The following is a 12,853-nucleotide window of genomic DNA, read 5'->3' on the forward strand; positions in this document are numbered from 1 at the left end:
TTATTTTCCCTTACCTATAGTCCCTCAATATCTACAGAGTATCATTCGCTTTTACAATGTTTCACACCAAATAAGAAAAAATATACATTAATTAACTTGCACATGTATGAATTAACAAAATACTTTTTTTGTTTATTATGTTCATACAAACGTAAATGTTTCCGTTAGTACTTTGCCAGTTGTCACTTTAACAATAGGAAAAAGTTCGAAACCATTTTAAGAATTTGAAGACCTTTTAAGTAATATCAGGGTGAAACATAAACAATAAAAATGCTGTGGATCACTTAATATAAAGCACATATTTTAACACTTCCCATTGGCTGTTTCCCAGCCTTTCAACAAAGGCTTGTCACAGTCAAATTAACTTTAGTATGGTGATATCAAAACTGATTCCGCCTCAGTGGTTTCATGTTGCCTTGAGTGTGTGTGTGTGGGGAAAGGGGGGGGGGGGGGGCTGAACCATGCCAGAAGCCCCAGTTTGATTGAAAAAAATCTATTAGTTGGAATTTCAAAAGCTTTAAAAATAAAAAGTAAAATGGAATTAAGTGAAACCCTCTAAGAACACCAATACATGAGGGAATATGTTCTACAGCAAAAATAAGACATTGTCACGAAAAATAGAAGTTCCTTCATAATGTAAGTTCCAAGTGGAAAAGATATTTAATAATATCATTTCCAATGGAACATATATTACAGCATTTGTTACCTACAGAATAAAAGGTATAGAATATCTTTTCCAACAGGAACAAATATTATGACAACGTTTTCATGGGAACTTCTATTAGGCAGAACAAATATATGTTGACAACATTGAATATATGTTTAATTTCCTTTCAGATTTATAAAGGTCTTGACATCATAACAAACAAAGTAACAAAAGAAGAATTACAACAATGTCCTCATCACATGATAGACTACCTGGATCCTCTGAAAGAAAACCACACTGTTGTGGATTATAGAGACATGGCTGTACCTATTGTATCCTTTACTGTGTTTTGGACTTGTATCTCTTCAGTCGTTTATTAACTACAATGTGTTAATGTGCATATTAATTACTATTTTAATTTTCAGGTGAATTTTGAAAAATAATTATTTCAATGATTTTTTTACTCATTAACCTTTGGTGCATGTGAGCAAAACCAAATCATCACCATAACTTATCTTTACTATCAAAAACAACATCTAAAAAGGCTTAAATTCTTGCATGTTTGTGTAGATTTCATTTTCAACATTAATCCTGGTACATGTATGTTATTAGATCAATCAAAAACCATAAAAGGACAATTTTTTTATTGTTTTTACTTGACATTATCTTTAACATATATGCAGATAGATAAGATATTTAAATCAAACAAGATTCCAATTATTGTAGGTGGGACAAACTATTACATTGAAGCTTTAATGTGGAAATTTCTTATTGACAAACAGGTAAAGTAATACTATTATCTTATTGCACACCTTGCTGCTTTCTTGTCCTAAGTAATATATATTCTTACTACTCAATTTCTTCTTCTAAGCCGCCTTATGTATTCTTACAACTTGTTTTGAGTTGTCTCTTATGTCTTCTTTAATCATCACCACCTTATCCAAATAAGTATTACTTCATTATCTCAAAACTGTCAAGTTTTCTACTTGTAAACAATAACCATATATTCTTAATCCACAAGGCAAGATATTTGATAGAATATATTGTATGCTGGTGAGTTAGCCCATCACTCATTAGCTATTATGAAACAATGTTGAGATCACCACCTCTAAACAATGAAGATAATTGTGACCAGATGAAGGGACTATACTCTTCAGTCTCCCTTTGAAGTCTCTTATTCCTATTCAAAATCAAGTAAGCAACAATAAATAATTCTCGATTATCTCAAAATTGTTAAGATACAAACCTTTAACCAAGTATTTTATAAATATTCATTAACATGCATTTGGTGGAATATACACTTCTCTCTCAGCAAATCTTAGAAGAAACTGGAATACCCTCCATGACCATGTACACATATGCTTGAATGCATTTCCTCAAATATACTGGTAAGAACTTTAAATGTAGTACAGGGCTATATTGACATAGTGGGCTAAGAAGTTCATCTACAGATCACTAGCCTGTCAACACTGAGGTTGTGAAATTGAACCTGGCATATATGGCAGTTGCCTTCAATTCCATTCTTAATTGAATAAGATTATCAGTTTTCCTATATAACTACAGAAGGTTGGTTCTCTCCATACATGCGACAAAATAAAAAGTATATAGGAAAAAAAAATCTGAGACAAGTGCTTGTGTTCAAAGAAAAAGAAATTGACATCTACAGGCCTCACAAGTCAGCTATAAAAAGAGAGCATTTATCAAAACTTTAAAAAAAAAAGTCAAAAGAATCAACTTAGGCCCACATTTTAGTACCAAAATCATCCTTATGAAATGAAAAAAAAGAATATTGTTGACTTCAAACATATTTTATACTCATTCAGATACTAAATAGTTGGCTGTTAAAAAATCATGAAGTATTTTGTACTGTAATGCAAACTTCGTATTTTAACAAATTGTATATGATTCCTTGCATCAGATTGTATTAATGCTGGTATATTATAGAATGAGTTGTACAGGCTTGCTATAGGGCTCAGGAGTGGAAGTTTATGAGTCATTAATTATAATGTGCAAGATATCTGATCTTAGAAGCCAGGGTTTTGGTATTCCAGATATGATTTTATTCTTGGGTGATGCTTTTAAATATCCTGAAGAATTTGAATTTATGCCAGATTAAAAGAAAAAACATTTTGTGTAGCAAGTTTTGAATTTTTAGGATTTAGTTTTAGACCAGAAGGATTTAGTTTATAAGAATACAGAAACAACCTGTTAAGACAAGACAACAAAAATGAATGAAATAGGAAATAACAAAAAAAGATAAAGAAATCATCTAAAATCATCAGTCTAGACATAAATAAAAGGAATCAGATAATGTTATAGTAACTTCTGGTTAATTCCCAAACTACTAATTATTGCAGAGATTAACTCAAGTACTGACAAGTCTTCCCTATGGTTCTACTAATTACAGATTGAATTAGTTCCAAGTTTTGACCTGAAAACCTCCTGTGTTACAGGTGTCTGGACATGGTAAAAGGGTTGACCAGTACTTGCTTATCTCATCCTCACTTGGTCTACAGTTGTGTCATTGGCAATCAAAACATGTTTACTTATTTTAGTATTGGTCATTTTTTATATGTAATAATGTCTGTGATGATACCTTTTTCAACATATATTTGTTCCGCCTAACAGAAATTCCATTGGAAACTTTGTTATAAACAATGTCATAATACCTATTCCTGTTGGAACAAATATTCTATACCATTTATTCCGTTAGGAACATATACTGTAATATTTATTCCTGTGGAAATAGTATTCCAGAATATTTATTTCTTTTGGAACTTTGATATGTTATGAAGGAACTTCTATTCCGTGACAACTTCGTTGCCAAATGCTCAAATTAATATCTACTTATGCCTGTAGAATAAATGTATAGGGGTTAAACATCTATGCCTGTAGCATAAATGTAAAGGGGTTTTATATCTATGCCTGTAGCAAAACCTTTATGGGATAGCAACCTATAAATGCATAACCAATATTGCTTTCTTTAAACCTGTAGATATGTCCACCCTGGCTGCTAAAAGTGAATTATTATTGCACTATATCACTTTCAATAATGATCGAACAAAAGAAAATCATATATTTTTTTTATAACTTGACCTAATGCCCCTTTAAAGAACAATGTATTAAATTACTGGTAGTGCAAATACTGAAATTTCTCAATGAAAAAGTAACAGATTAGTGGAGAGAGATAGTAAAAGTGTTTTCCTCTTCATGGTCAGACATCCTTCCTCATTTAATAGAATTTGATTCCTTACTTAAACTTCTTCATATACATTTTTGCTTCCTAAAACATGATAATACCATATCTATTTAATACTTATCATACTTAGATACTTTAAAACATAATAACTTCCTAATTTCAGATCTTGAAGTCCCACTTATCTGTGACATTGTACTGATAATGGTCTGGCCCTCTTGACATGTCCTAAGGGTCATGACCTGCTTTGACCAAGACATGATGTTTTTATCCTTGCTTGACCAGTACCACTACTTTACCATGTGAGGGATAGTACAGATAAGCCTTTATTCACATGTTTCAGTTATTAAAATATAGTCCCCAAATATTTTCTTGATTCAATGATACTGTGTAGGTTAATCATATTCCTAGTAGTTCTCATCAAAAATTCATAATTTTGTTCTTATTATATCCTTCTGTTGTTCTTTTTGTCCTTCCATTACATTTTTATGTCTACTTCTACTTATGAATTGCTTACCAGTATTTTATGAAACTTTCCCATAATTTTACTGATATGATTTTAATTTAGATACGATATTCTATTTCATTTTCCATTGCGTAGTTTTTTTGGGGTTGACTTTGGTATATCTGCACACTACAGTACACATTTGTTTCAGCTTGGGTTGACTTTGGCATATCTGCACACTACAGTACACATTTGTTTCAGCTTCTTCATTGATACCTTCTGATAATCATAACTATATATATAGACCATTGTGCACAGATTTTGTTTTTAATCCATTAGTTGTGGATTCCCTCAGCAACTCATGGGGCTTTATATGGGAATACTCCTTAGGGTCACATATAAAATTTGACTCATGTCACCAGGCCTCTGTTTGAGCAGAAATTGTGTACTTAGTAGTTTTATGACTGGAAGGCCATGTCACTTTTAAGCAAACAGTACAATTTTAGACTTATGATACCTCAAATTTACTAATAAAAAATAAGTATGTTTTAAATGTACTTATATGGCTACTGTTTATTATTATAGTTTGCGTGTACCCTAAATCACCTGATATTTTTATGCCCCACCTGCTATATTATCAATTCATAATAAATGTAAAAACATGCATAGTTGTTAGTATGTATATGCATCCATTGGTTCAATTGTTTCATTAACATTATAATTACAAGAAACATGTTTTCATATGACTTAGAATTTATCTGATTCTCAGTTTGAATATTTTAAGAGGTTCCAGGTCCTCTTAAATGAGATATCAGATTACAAGGTGGCCCACCAATCCCCCAAGGTCACAGGTCAGATTTGACCTTGTTGGAGAAATTCTCATAGACTGCCTTTACTTAATGTGGGTACAGGGGTATTATTTTGTGAGCTTTGTTTTTTTATATACATTTTTCCCTATGTCATATTTTTGAAATCTTAAACCTTGATATTGTGGTGAGAAGTAAAAGCCAGGCATGTTACACAGTAGGAAGTACAGATCATCAGTTATGATCAATTAAACTTACAAGGTTGATTTGGAGGTTAAACTGATAGCATTTTATTATTTCTTAAATAGCATAGGAATTCAATTACAGAAGCAGTCTAATTGCTTTCCCCCATAATCCATAGAGTTAACAGCTATTTAATACAGTACTGGAAATTACATATTGTTTTTTTATTGACTTAATTGAAAAATAATTGGTAAAAGCAAATTAACAGTCATAAAATCTTTGGAATTGCTTTATATACCAAAGTAAATAATGTGCAATAACCAGTGATTTGAATGATGGTTGTTACTTATAGCCAAATTATCCATGATAAATATTAAAATAGGCAGATAAAAAGTCATTGATAGAAACATACTTAATATCTCAAGGTTACCTATTAACCTTGTCTGTTATCCTCAGTATCTCAAGGTAACCTATTAACCTCATCATTGGTTTTTGTATTGTAGTGTTGGTGTTTTGGTCACTTGTCATTGGATGACATATCTTTGGAAGTGTTTTTAATGTATTCTTATCTTGTCTAGAATTCTGATGATGAACAGTTTGACTTTAAATACAGACACTGGCACACTTCTATTGTTGAAAAAAGTCGTGGATCTCTAGATGAATTGTGGAGGTTTTTTTTGTGTTGGGTTGTTTTTGTCATTGATGTATGTTTCAGTTCTCCATCTTGTTTTGTTCATTAAAGTAAAACACAAAATGTATACATAAATTTATAATTTTTACTTCTTGTAAGAAACAATTACATTATTGCAAGGTTATATTTTTTTACCAATAATGCGACTGGATGAGTATTGCCATAATAAGAACTCACATTTTAAGAATTGCCACATATATTTGTATGCAGTTTTTCTGTAATCGCAATAATTATTATCACATTTTTATCTATCATGTTGAAATTTCAATTAAAATTGCAATCAATTATTTCTTAATTTACAGCATTTAGTTTTAATTCAAAAAATTGTATCAAATCTTAGTATATGTATTTGTTTGGGGGCCAGCTGAAGGACACCTCCGGCAGCGGGAATTTCTCGCTGCATTGAAGACCTATTGGTGACCTTCTGCTGTTGTCTGTTCTTTGGTCAGGTTGTTGTCTTTTTTGACACATTCCCCATTTCCATTCTCAATTTTACTTAATATAATACAGTACACATAACATTTCACACAAAAAACTAACACACAAGATTTTCTAATACTAAATAAGAGGATTTAAACTCTAGGTCTCTTGCAGTTTACCTAACTCTTGGTAACCCTTCATATGTTACAAAAATATTACCTAATGGAGATTCAGTTAAGCAATATTAAATAAAATCTGTGAATTTAAGTACTGTATTATATATGGAATTATAATAGTAGCACCTTTTTTAATATAACTATATAAGACATTAGGTAACCAGAATTAACTGTAACTGAATAATACTTTTAAAGGGATAACATATGTTACAGACTTATACCATACTTGATAGTAAATTAAACCTACTTCTGAATATAGTATTCTATCAATTTTGCAGATGTTTGTTTATATAATTGTTTGAATAGCTAATTATATGTACTCTATATCTATATATAGGCAGTATTCCTATGACACTTATCAAGTAGCTATTTTGTTAATTGATAATTATTGCAATTTGTACATGTTTAAGTCCAAGGTCTTTCCAAGTACTTTTACTTGCATGTACCCAGAATATTAAGTTTTCAACCAATCACAAGCTATTGTTGTTGGAAGATCATCAGATTCTGAAAGAACTCAAGAAATGGAAATTATTGAGATGTGAACATCAGATGACCTTTCTACATACTTTCAAAGTTGACCTTTTTGATATGGTAACAGCAAGGATTGCTAGGAGGAACAAAATGTCAACTGCCCAATTTATGAATCCTACCAAGGAATTGTATATTTAAATTTAAATATACAATTCCTTGATCCTACATACAAAGTGTTTCATATCTTCATGAAAGGTTTATAGATCTATTAGAAAAGCAACAGGTCCATTACATAAAAATAAATTCTGATGCTGAGCTGTTCTTTTCATGTAGTATTTTAACTAAGTAGTTGTCCCCATACACCCTTTCCCCTCCCCTCAATGTTTCTTCAATAAATATCATATTAAAGAAGAATAGATAAAGGAATAATTCAGATCAAACAGGTTGTTTATGTTCACCTTGGGAGCCACTTCACAATCAATCTCTCTTTACAAATCAAAGACCTGCAGCTATCAATGTTTTCTTGAGAGATTTTTAAAACAATAAAGCTTTCAGACTTCCTGTCAGGCAAGCCTGTTGATGAACTAATTGACTCAGCGGTTACATAAGTGAAATAGTATAGCCTTGTCTTACTGTTCCCATACAAGAAAACAGTGTAAAACCATAAAACCAATTAAAATCAGCTGATTTGACTGGATACAGGTGAACTGTTTCCCCTCAACTTCATCAAGTGCTAGAGAGACAGTTCACAGGTGAACTGTTTCCTTTCACCCTTCATCAGAATTCTGTAAATCATATTTTGTAGAATTGCAGGAATGACCCCCCATGGATTCTGTGAGAATTTTCCCAGACACAATATAAACATTAGCAATCCCATTCATAGATTAACCACACACTGTTTATCAGCTGGTAGTAATTGACAAAGTTGTAGTTTTTATCACTGTAAATTATGTAAAATGGAGTTTGAATTGTCAAAAACTGACTGATGAAATACATTCATTACATTCATGAAATTGTTCACTTAATTTGTAAAAAAATATAAATGACATGATTTCAAAGTAGGAGTCATAAAAACAGTTTGAAATGACTTGAAACAAGAGTGATTAATGAACAAATGAATAGTAAAAACATGAATGAATAATTTTTTAGGAGTGTTTAATAAATTACAAACAGGTCTTTTCTTACCATTTAGTAACTAGATTTTGGACAAGGAAAGTACAACTCTATTTTGTCATTTGTTCACACAATTATTGGTAATTTGTAATACATGATATTCTTAGATACTGTGGAGGTTTTTTTTTTATAATTTGGGCTTGATTGCTGCAAGTCTAAATAAATTTAGATGCTAAATCGGAGTTTTGGATTTCAGGATTAGAAAAAAAATTCCATTGTTTAAGACTTCAAATCAAATCAAATCAAATCATTGTATTGGTGTAAAATCCAAATATTGAATTGTTACCAAGACAAACATGACAATATTTAAATCTAAACAACATTCATTTTCTATAAGACTATATTTTATAGATGTTTTGGAGGAGCTGATACTTTTGCAAATTTAAAAGTACAAGTACAATATTCATAATGCAATTGTTATAACCACTACTATAAGAAAAATATAAGATAGTCACATCAAGAAGTTCTTGCAAGAGAACAACAGATGTGGAAACATTTTTTTTTAAATATAGCCAGCTAAAGTTGAGGCTGCAACATAGAATATTAAAAAAAATCTGTATCCTTAGAACTCTAGTTGACCTTTAGCCTTTCTTACCTCCAAAATTGTTATGTAATGAAGTTAACAAGTGGTTAATATGTCTGTTAATTGCTCACACATGGGGAAAAGCAATAGGATTTATCTATATGGGTCATTCTGACATCCAGTAGGTAAAATGCATCCCACCTGGAGTGAGGTTTAGACAGTCAAATTACATTATAATGAGCATGGGAAAATTCTCATTTACATTCATGTTTGCACTGTTGGGATCAAGTTGACATGCACCAAAATAAACTTCATGGATATGGAAACTAATTAATTTGAATTTATGTCAGTAATTACAGTTATAGATACATAATTGACTCACATTAACTTGTATTGTTTTGATAACCAGTGCAATGTCCACCTTTTCCCTTCCCATTATACATTACTATTTTGACATTATTTGTTTTACATTTGTAAAGTTCACCTGGTTTAATTAAAAATGAAGTTATAAATTTTGATAACAAAAACATTTTACATAAATTTCTTCTTTTTATGCCCCACCTACGATAGTAGAGGGGCATTATGTTTTCTGGTCTGTGCGTCTGTTCGTTCGTCCGTCTGTCCCGCTTCAGGTTAAAGTTTTTGGTCAAGGTAGTTTTTGATGAAGTTGAAGTCCAATCGACTTCAAACTTAGTATACATGTTCACTATGATATGATCTTTTTAATTTTAATGCCAAATTAGAGGGTTTACCCCAATTTCACGGTCCACTGAACATAGAAAATGATAGTGCGAGTGGGGCATTCGTGTACTGGGGACACATTCTTGTTTTCAAGGTGTTTCAGATATTATGATTTCAATGATATATTGGAGTCAGAGACAACCTAGAGTTATATTTTTAATACATTTTTTTGGTTAGTTAGCAAATTTACAACATATAAATATCTATAAACCTCAGAATTCTAACTTATCACATCAATAATGTTTTTTCCTGTCTCTGTAGTAAGGCACTGCTGATTATCAGTGGATTATAAAAAATGAATATGTGAATTTACAGCTTGCACTCATTATCTATCTATCTATTTATATTCCCATTTTGCATCCTCCATCCCAAAAAAATGTGCCATAAGATAGTACATATTTTTTTGACTGGATCCAGGAGTAAAAACATTGTACGAATAATTTTGGTTAATACAACAAATTAATTGTTAGCAAAAGTCTAGTGGCAAATATTCATGCAATTCATAGGTTCTGATAATATTTGTTTATTTCTTGTTTTTTTGTTGTTTTATTTTTTTGGAATTGGGTTCAACCTGTAAAAAAATTGGTTTTACAAAGTATTGTGTGTTTTAAGTGTTTTAGCAGGTTTTACCTTCATTAGTGCCCTATTAGTTTTTTTTTTTTTACATTATAATAGCCATTATAATAGCTGTAAGGGAAATAACTCTAAAGAAATATGATTCACATTACAGGATATTGAAAAGGCATCTGCAAAACTTCCAGTTAATGTAACTTCAAAAATAGAAACCCAATGCATGGAATCAGAAAAACCAGAAGTAAAAAAACAAATAATTGAACAGGATGGATCCAACAGAAATTCTGCTGATGAAAGTATTGACAATAGCAAACGGTTGTATGAGGAAGAAGATACACTGGTTCTACATCAAAGACTGATGGAAATTGATGAAAAACAAGGAAGAAGGATACATCCTCGAAACAAACGAAAAATTATTAGGTGATTAATCTCAAAATACCAACATTAAAGTTTTAGTGCATTTTCAATCAATAATTTTTTGGAATAAAATGTTTTCCTCTGATAAAGTTGTACAAATAATTTCCAACCTTATTGCTATAACTTTAAAAAATTGTTGCAGTTCCATTATTTATTTTTCATAAGTAATCACTTCATGTTTAATACTATGGACTCAGTGGAGGATCCAGGGGGGGGTTCCGGGGGTTGAAACCCCCCCTTTTTTTTTTACCGATCAATGCATTTGAATGGGAGCATGTAAATGGAACCCCCCCTTTACTCTGGGTTGGAACCCCCCTTTTTAAAATGGCTGGATCCGCCACTGGGACTCATTATTATTTGTTGAATAACTCAAAATTGAAATAATCAATGAAGTAAACATTTCTTCAAGCTTGTATGGAGACTTTTGTAAAACCAGGAGATTTTATATCCACGGAAATAACATTTATCTGTTAACTACCAAAATAAATGGATCCACATTAGATAATTAAAAAAAAATTATGGCATTATGTTTTCTGGTCTATGCGTGTATTTGTTTGCTTGTCTGTTGTACTGTCTGTCCAACTATCCAGCTTCAGGTTAAAGTGTTTGGTCAAGGTAGTTTTTGATGAAGTTGAAGTCCAATCAACTTGAAACTTAGTGCACATGTTCCCTATATGATCTTTCTAAAAAAACTCTTTCACCAATTCGCAAGAAATTTTGGTGATTTTCGGACAATAACTCAAAAATGCTTTCAGCAGTTCTCATGAAACTTTGGTAAATTGTTTATATGTCTTTTGCTCCCTTTCAATCTTAATCATTTTTGATTTTAAGTTTTTGAGTTATGACGGAATTTTATTCATAACAAGCATTCTGTGAGTATTGCATGGCAATACAGTCCCCTACCGGTAAGAAATCATTGTATTAGAGCAAAATTCTAACTCGATATATAAATTGTCATGGTGCAAACTATATAAAAACATTCAAGCATGACGAAAAAAAGTGTAGAAAACTGATTATTTGAGTAAATTTTTAAGATAAAAGGACCATCACTCTGCACAAAATTATCAGACCAGAACAAAATTCGAATTTGATCTGTAACTTGTCATGATAATACTATACAACAACTTTTAAATCAATATCTTCAAGCATGACCAAAAAAAGTGTGGAAAACTGATTATTTGAGTGAATTAAATAAGTTAAAGGACCATAACTCTGCACAAAATCATCAGACCAAAACAAAATTTGAACTTGATCTGTAACTTGTCCTAATATGACTATACACCTAATATGACTATACACCTAATATCTAATCAATATCTTCAAGCATAAAGAATGAAAGTGTGGAAAACTGATTTGCTGAACTGACAGATTGACAGACAGACAGAGTGCAAATCTAAAGTCCCCTCGACTTCGTCGGTAGGGGACAAAAAAGGGAGGATTTTCCAGTTTCAGACAATATCTTTAAAGTGCTTTAAGCAGTTTTCATTAAATTTTGGTGACTGATTTATGTCTATTAAAATAACCTCCCTTTTGTTTTTCATAAATTTCTGATATTATATTGAGAAGTTAATGAACCTCATTCTTTGAAAACAGGACTGGCGCCGTGTATTATGTACACATGGCACAGCTGTTTATTTCTATTTACAAAGAGGTCACCATTTATTTGTGTTTATAATGGTCGCTGTCATACTAACTTTCTTTTTAGGGCTTTAGAGGTATATCAAAACCATGGTGTAGAAATGAGTAAAATTTTAGAGAGTCAGAAATCAGAGTCAGGAGAAGAATCTCTGAGAGGACAACTTCGTTATGATAACACATGTATATTCTGGATACAAGCAGATAAACAAGGTACATAGTCAAACACATATGTTATATTTCATATGCTATTACCAAAATTTTAACCCCTCCACATTTTGTGCTTGTACCATTTAAGGTTATTTGGACCATGCATTTTTCTTTGCGTAGAGTTGTTGGTTGGAGTGGTCTGTTGTACTTTCTAATATTGTTGGTGATTCGTGTTACCTTTTTTATGCATTATGACCTGATATCAAAAGAAATTTTCTTTACATTTGTCATTTATTTTGTAACTTGCTATCCTGGAGTGCGGGGAGATGTGAGCTCTATCCCTGACTGGGTCAAACCAAAAACTGTAAAATTGGTATTTGCTCTTTCTCCTCTAAGCACTAGGCATTTAGGACAAGGGCAAAACACATGTTTGTCAGATTATATTTGCAGTTCTGGTGATTGTCTTACTGCAAGGTTACATTGTGTGCTTAAATATTAAAATACAACTCAGCATGTCAGTCAAGTACAAAGCAGGGCTCATATTCATATATGTTTTCATCTTGAATATATTGTAATATTTGCTGCTCTACATCTTACGTTTGAAACC

At 31.4% G+C, this 12,853-nt stretch overlaps 1 protein-coding gene and 1 long non-coding RNA gene across 4 annotated transcripts in view; both read left to right on the forward strand.

Moving 5' to 3' along the window:
* LOC139517135 (uncharacterized) overlaps nt 1-12,853 on the forward strand; it is a 560,758-nt gene that overhangs the window by 47,950 nt on the left and 499,955 nt on the right. The window lies entirely within an intron of this gene.
* Nucleotides 1-12,853, forward strand: part of LOC139517030 (tRNA dimethylallyltransferase-like) — a 36,753-nt gene that overhangs the window by 2,462 nt on the left and 21,438 nt on the right. For both annotated transcript variants that reach the window (XM_071307615.1, XM_071307604.1), the window contains exons 2-5: nt 838-978; nt 1,330-1,428; nt 10,202-10,464; nt 12,167-12,309. In XM_071307615.1, coding sequence (XP_071163716.1) covers nt 838-978; nt 1,330-1,428; nt 10,202-10,464; nt 12,167-12,309 — 646 coding nt within the window. The remainder of the gene's footprint in view (nt 1-837; nt 979-1,329; nt 1,429-10,201; nt 10,465-12,166; nt 12,310-12,853) is intronic.

This window comes from Mytilus edulis, chromosome 1, assembly GCF_963676685.1.
Source record: "Mytilus edulis chromosome 1, xbMytEdul2.2, whole genome shotgun sequence".
Classification (NCBI taxonomy): Eukaryota; Metazoa; Mollusca; class Bivalvia; order Mytilida; family Mytilidae; genus Mytilus; species Mytilus edulis.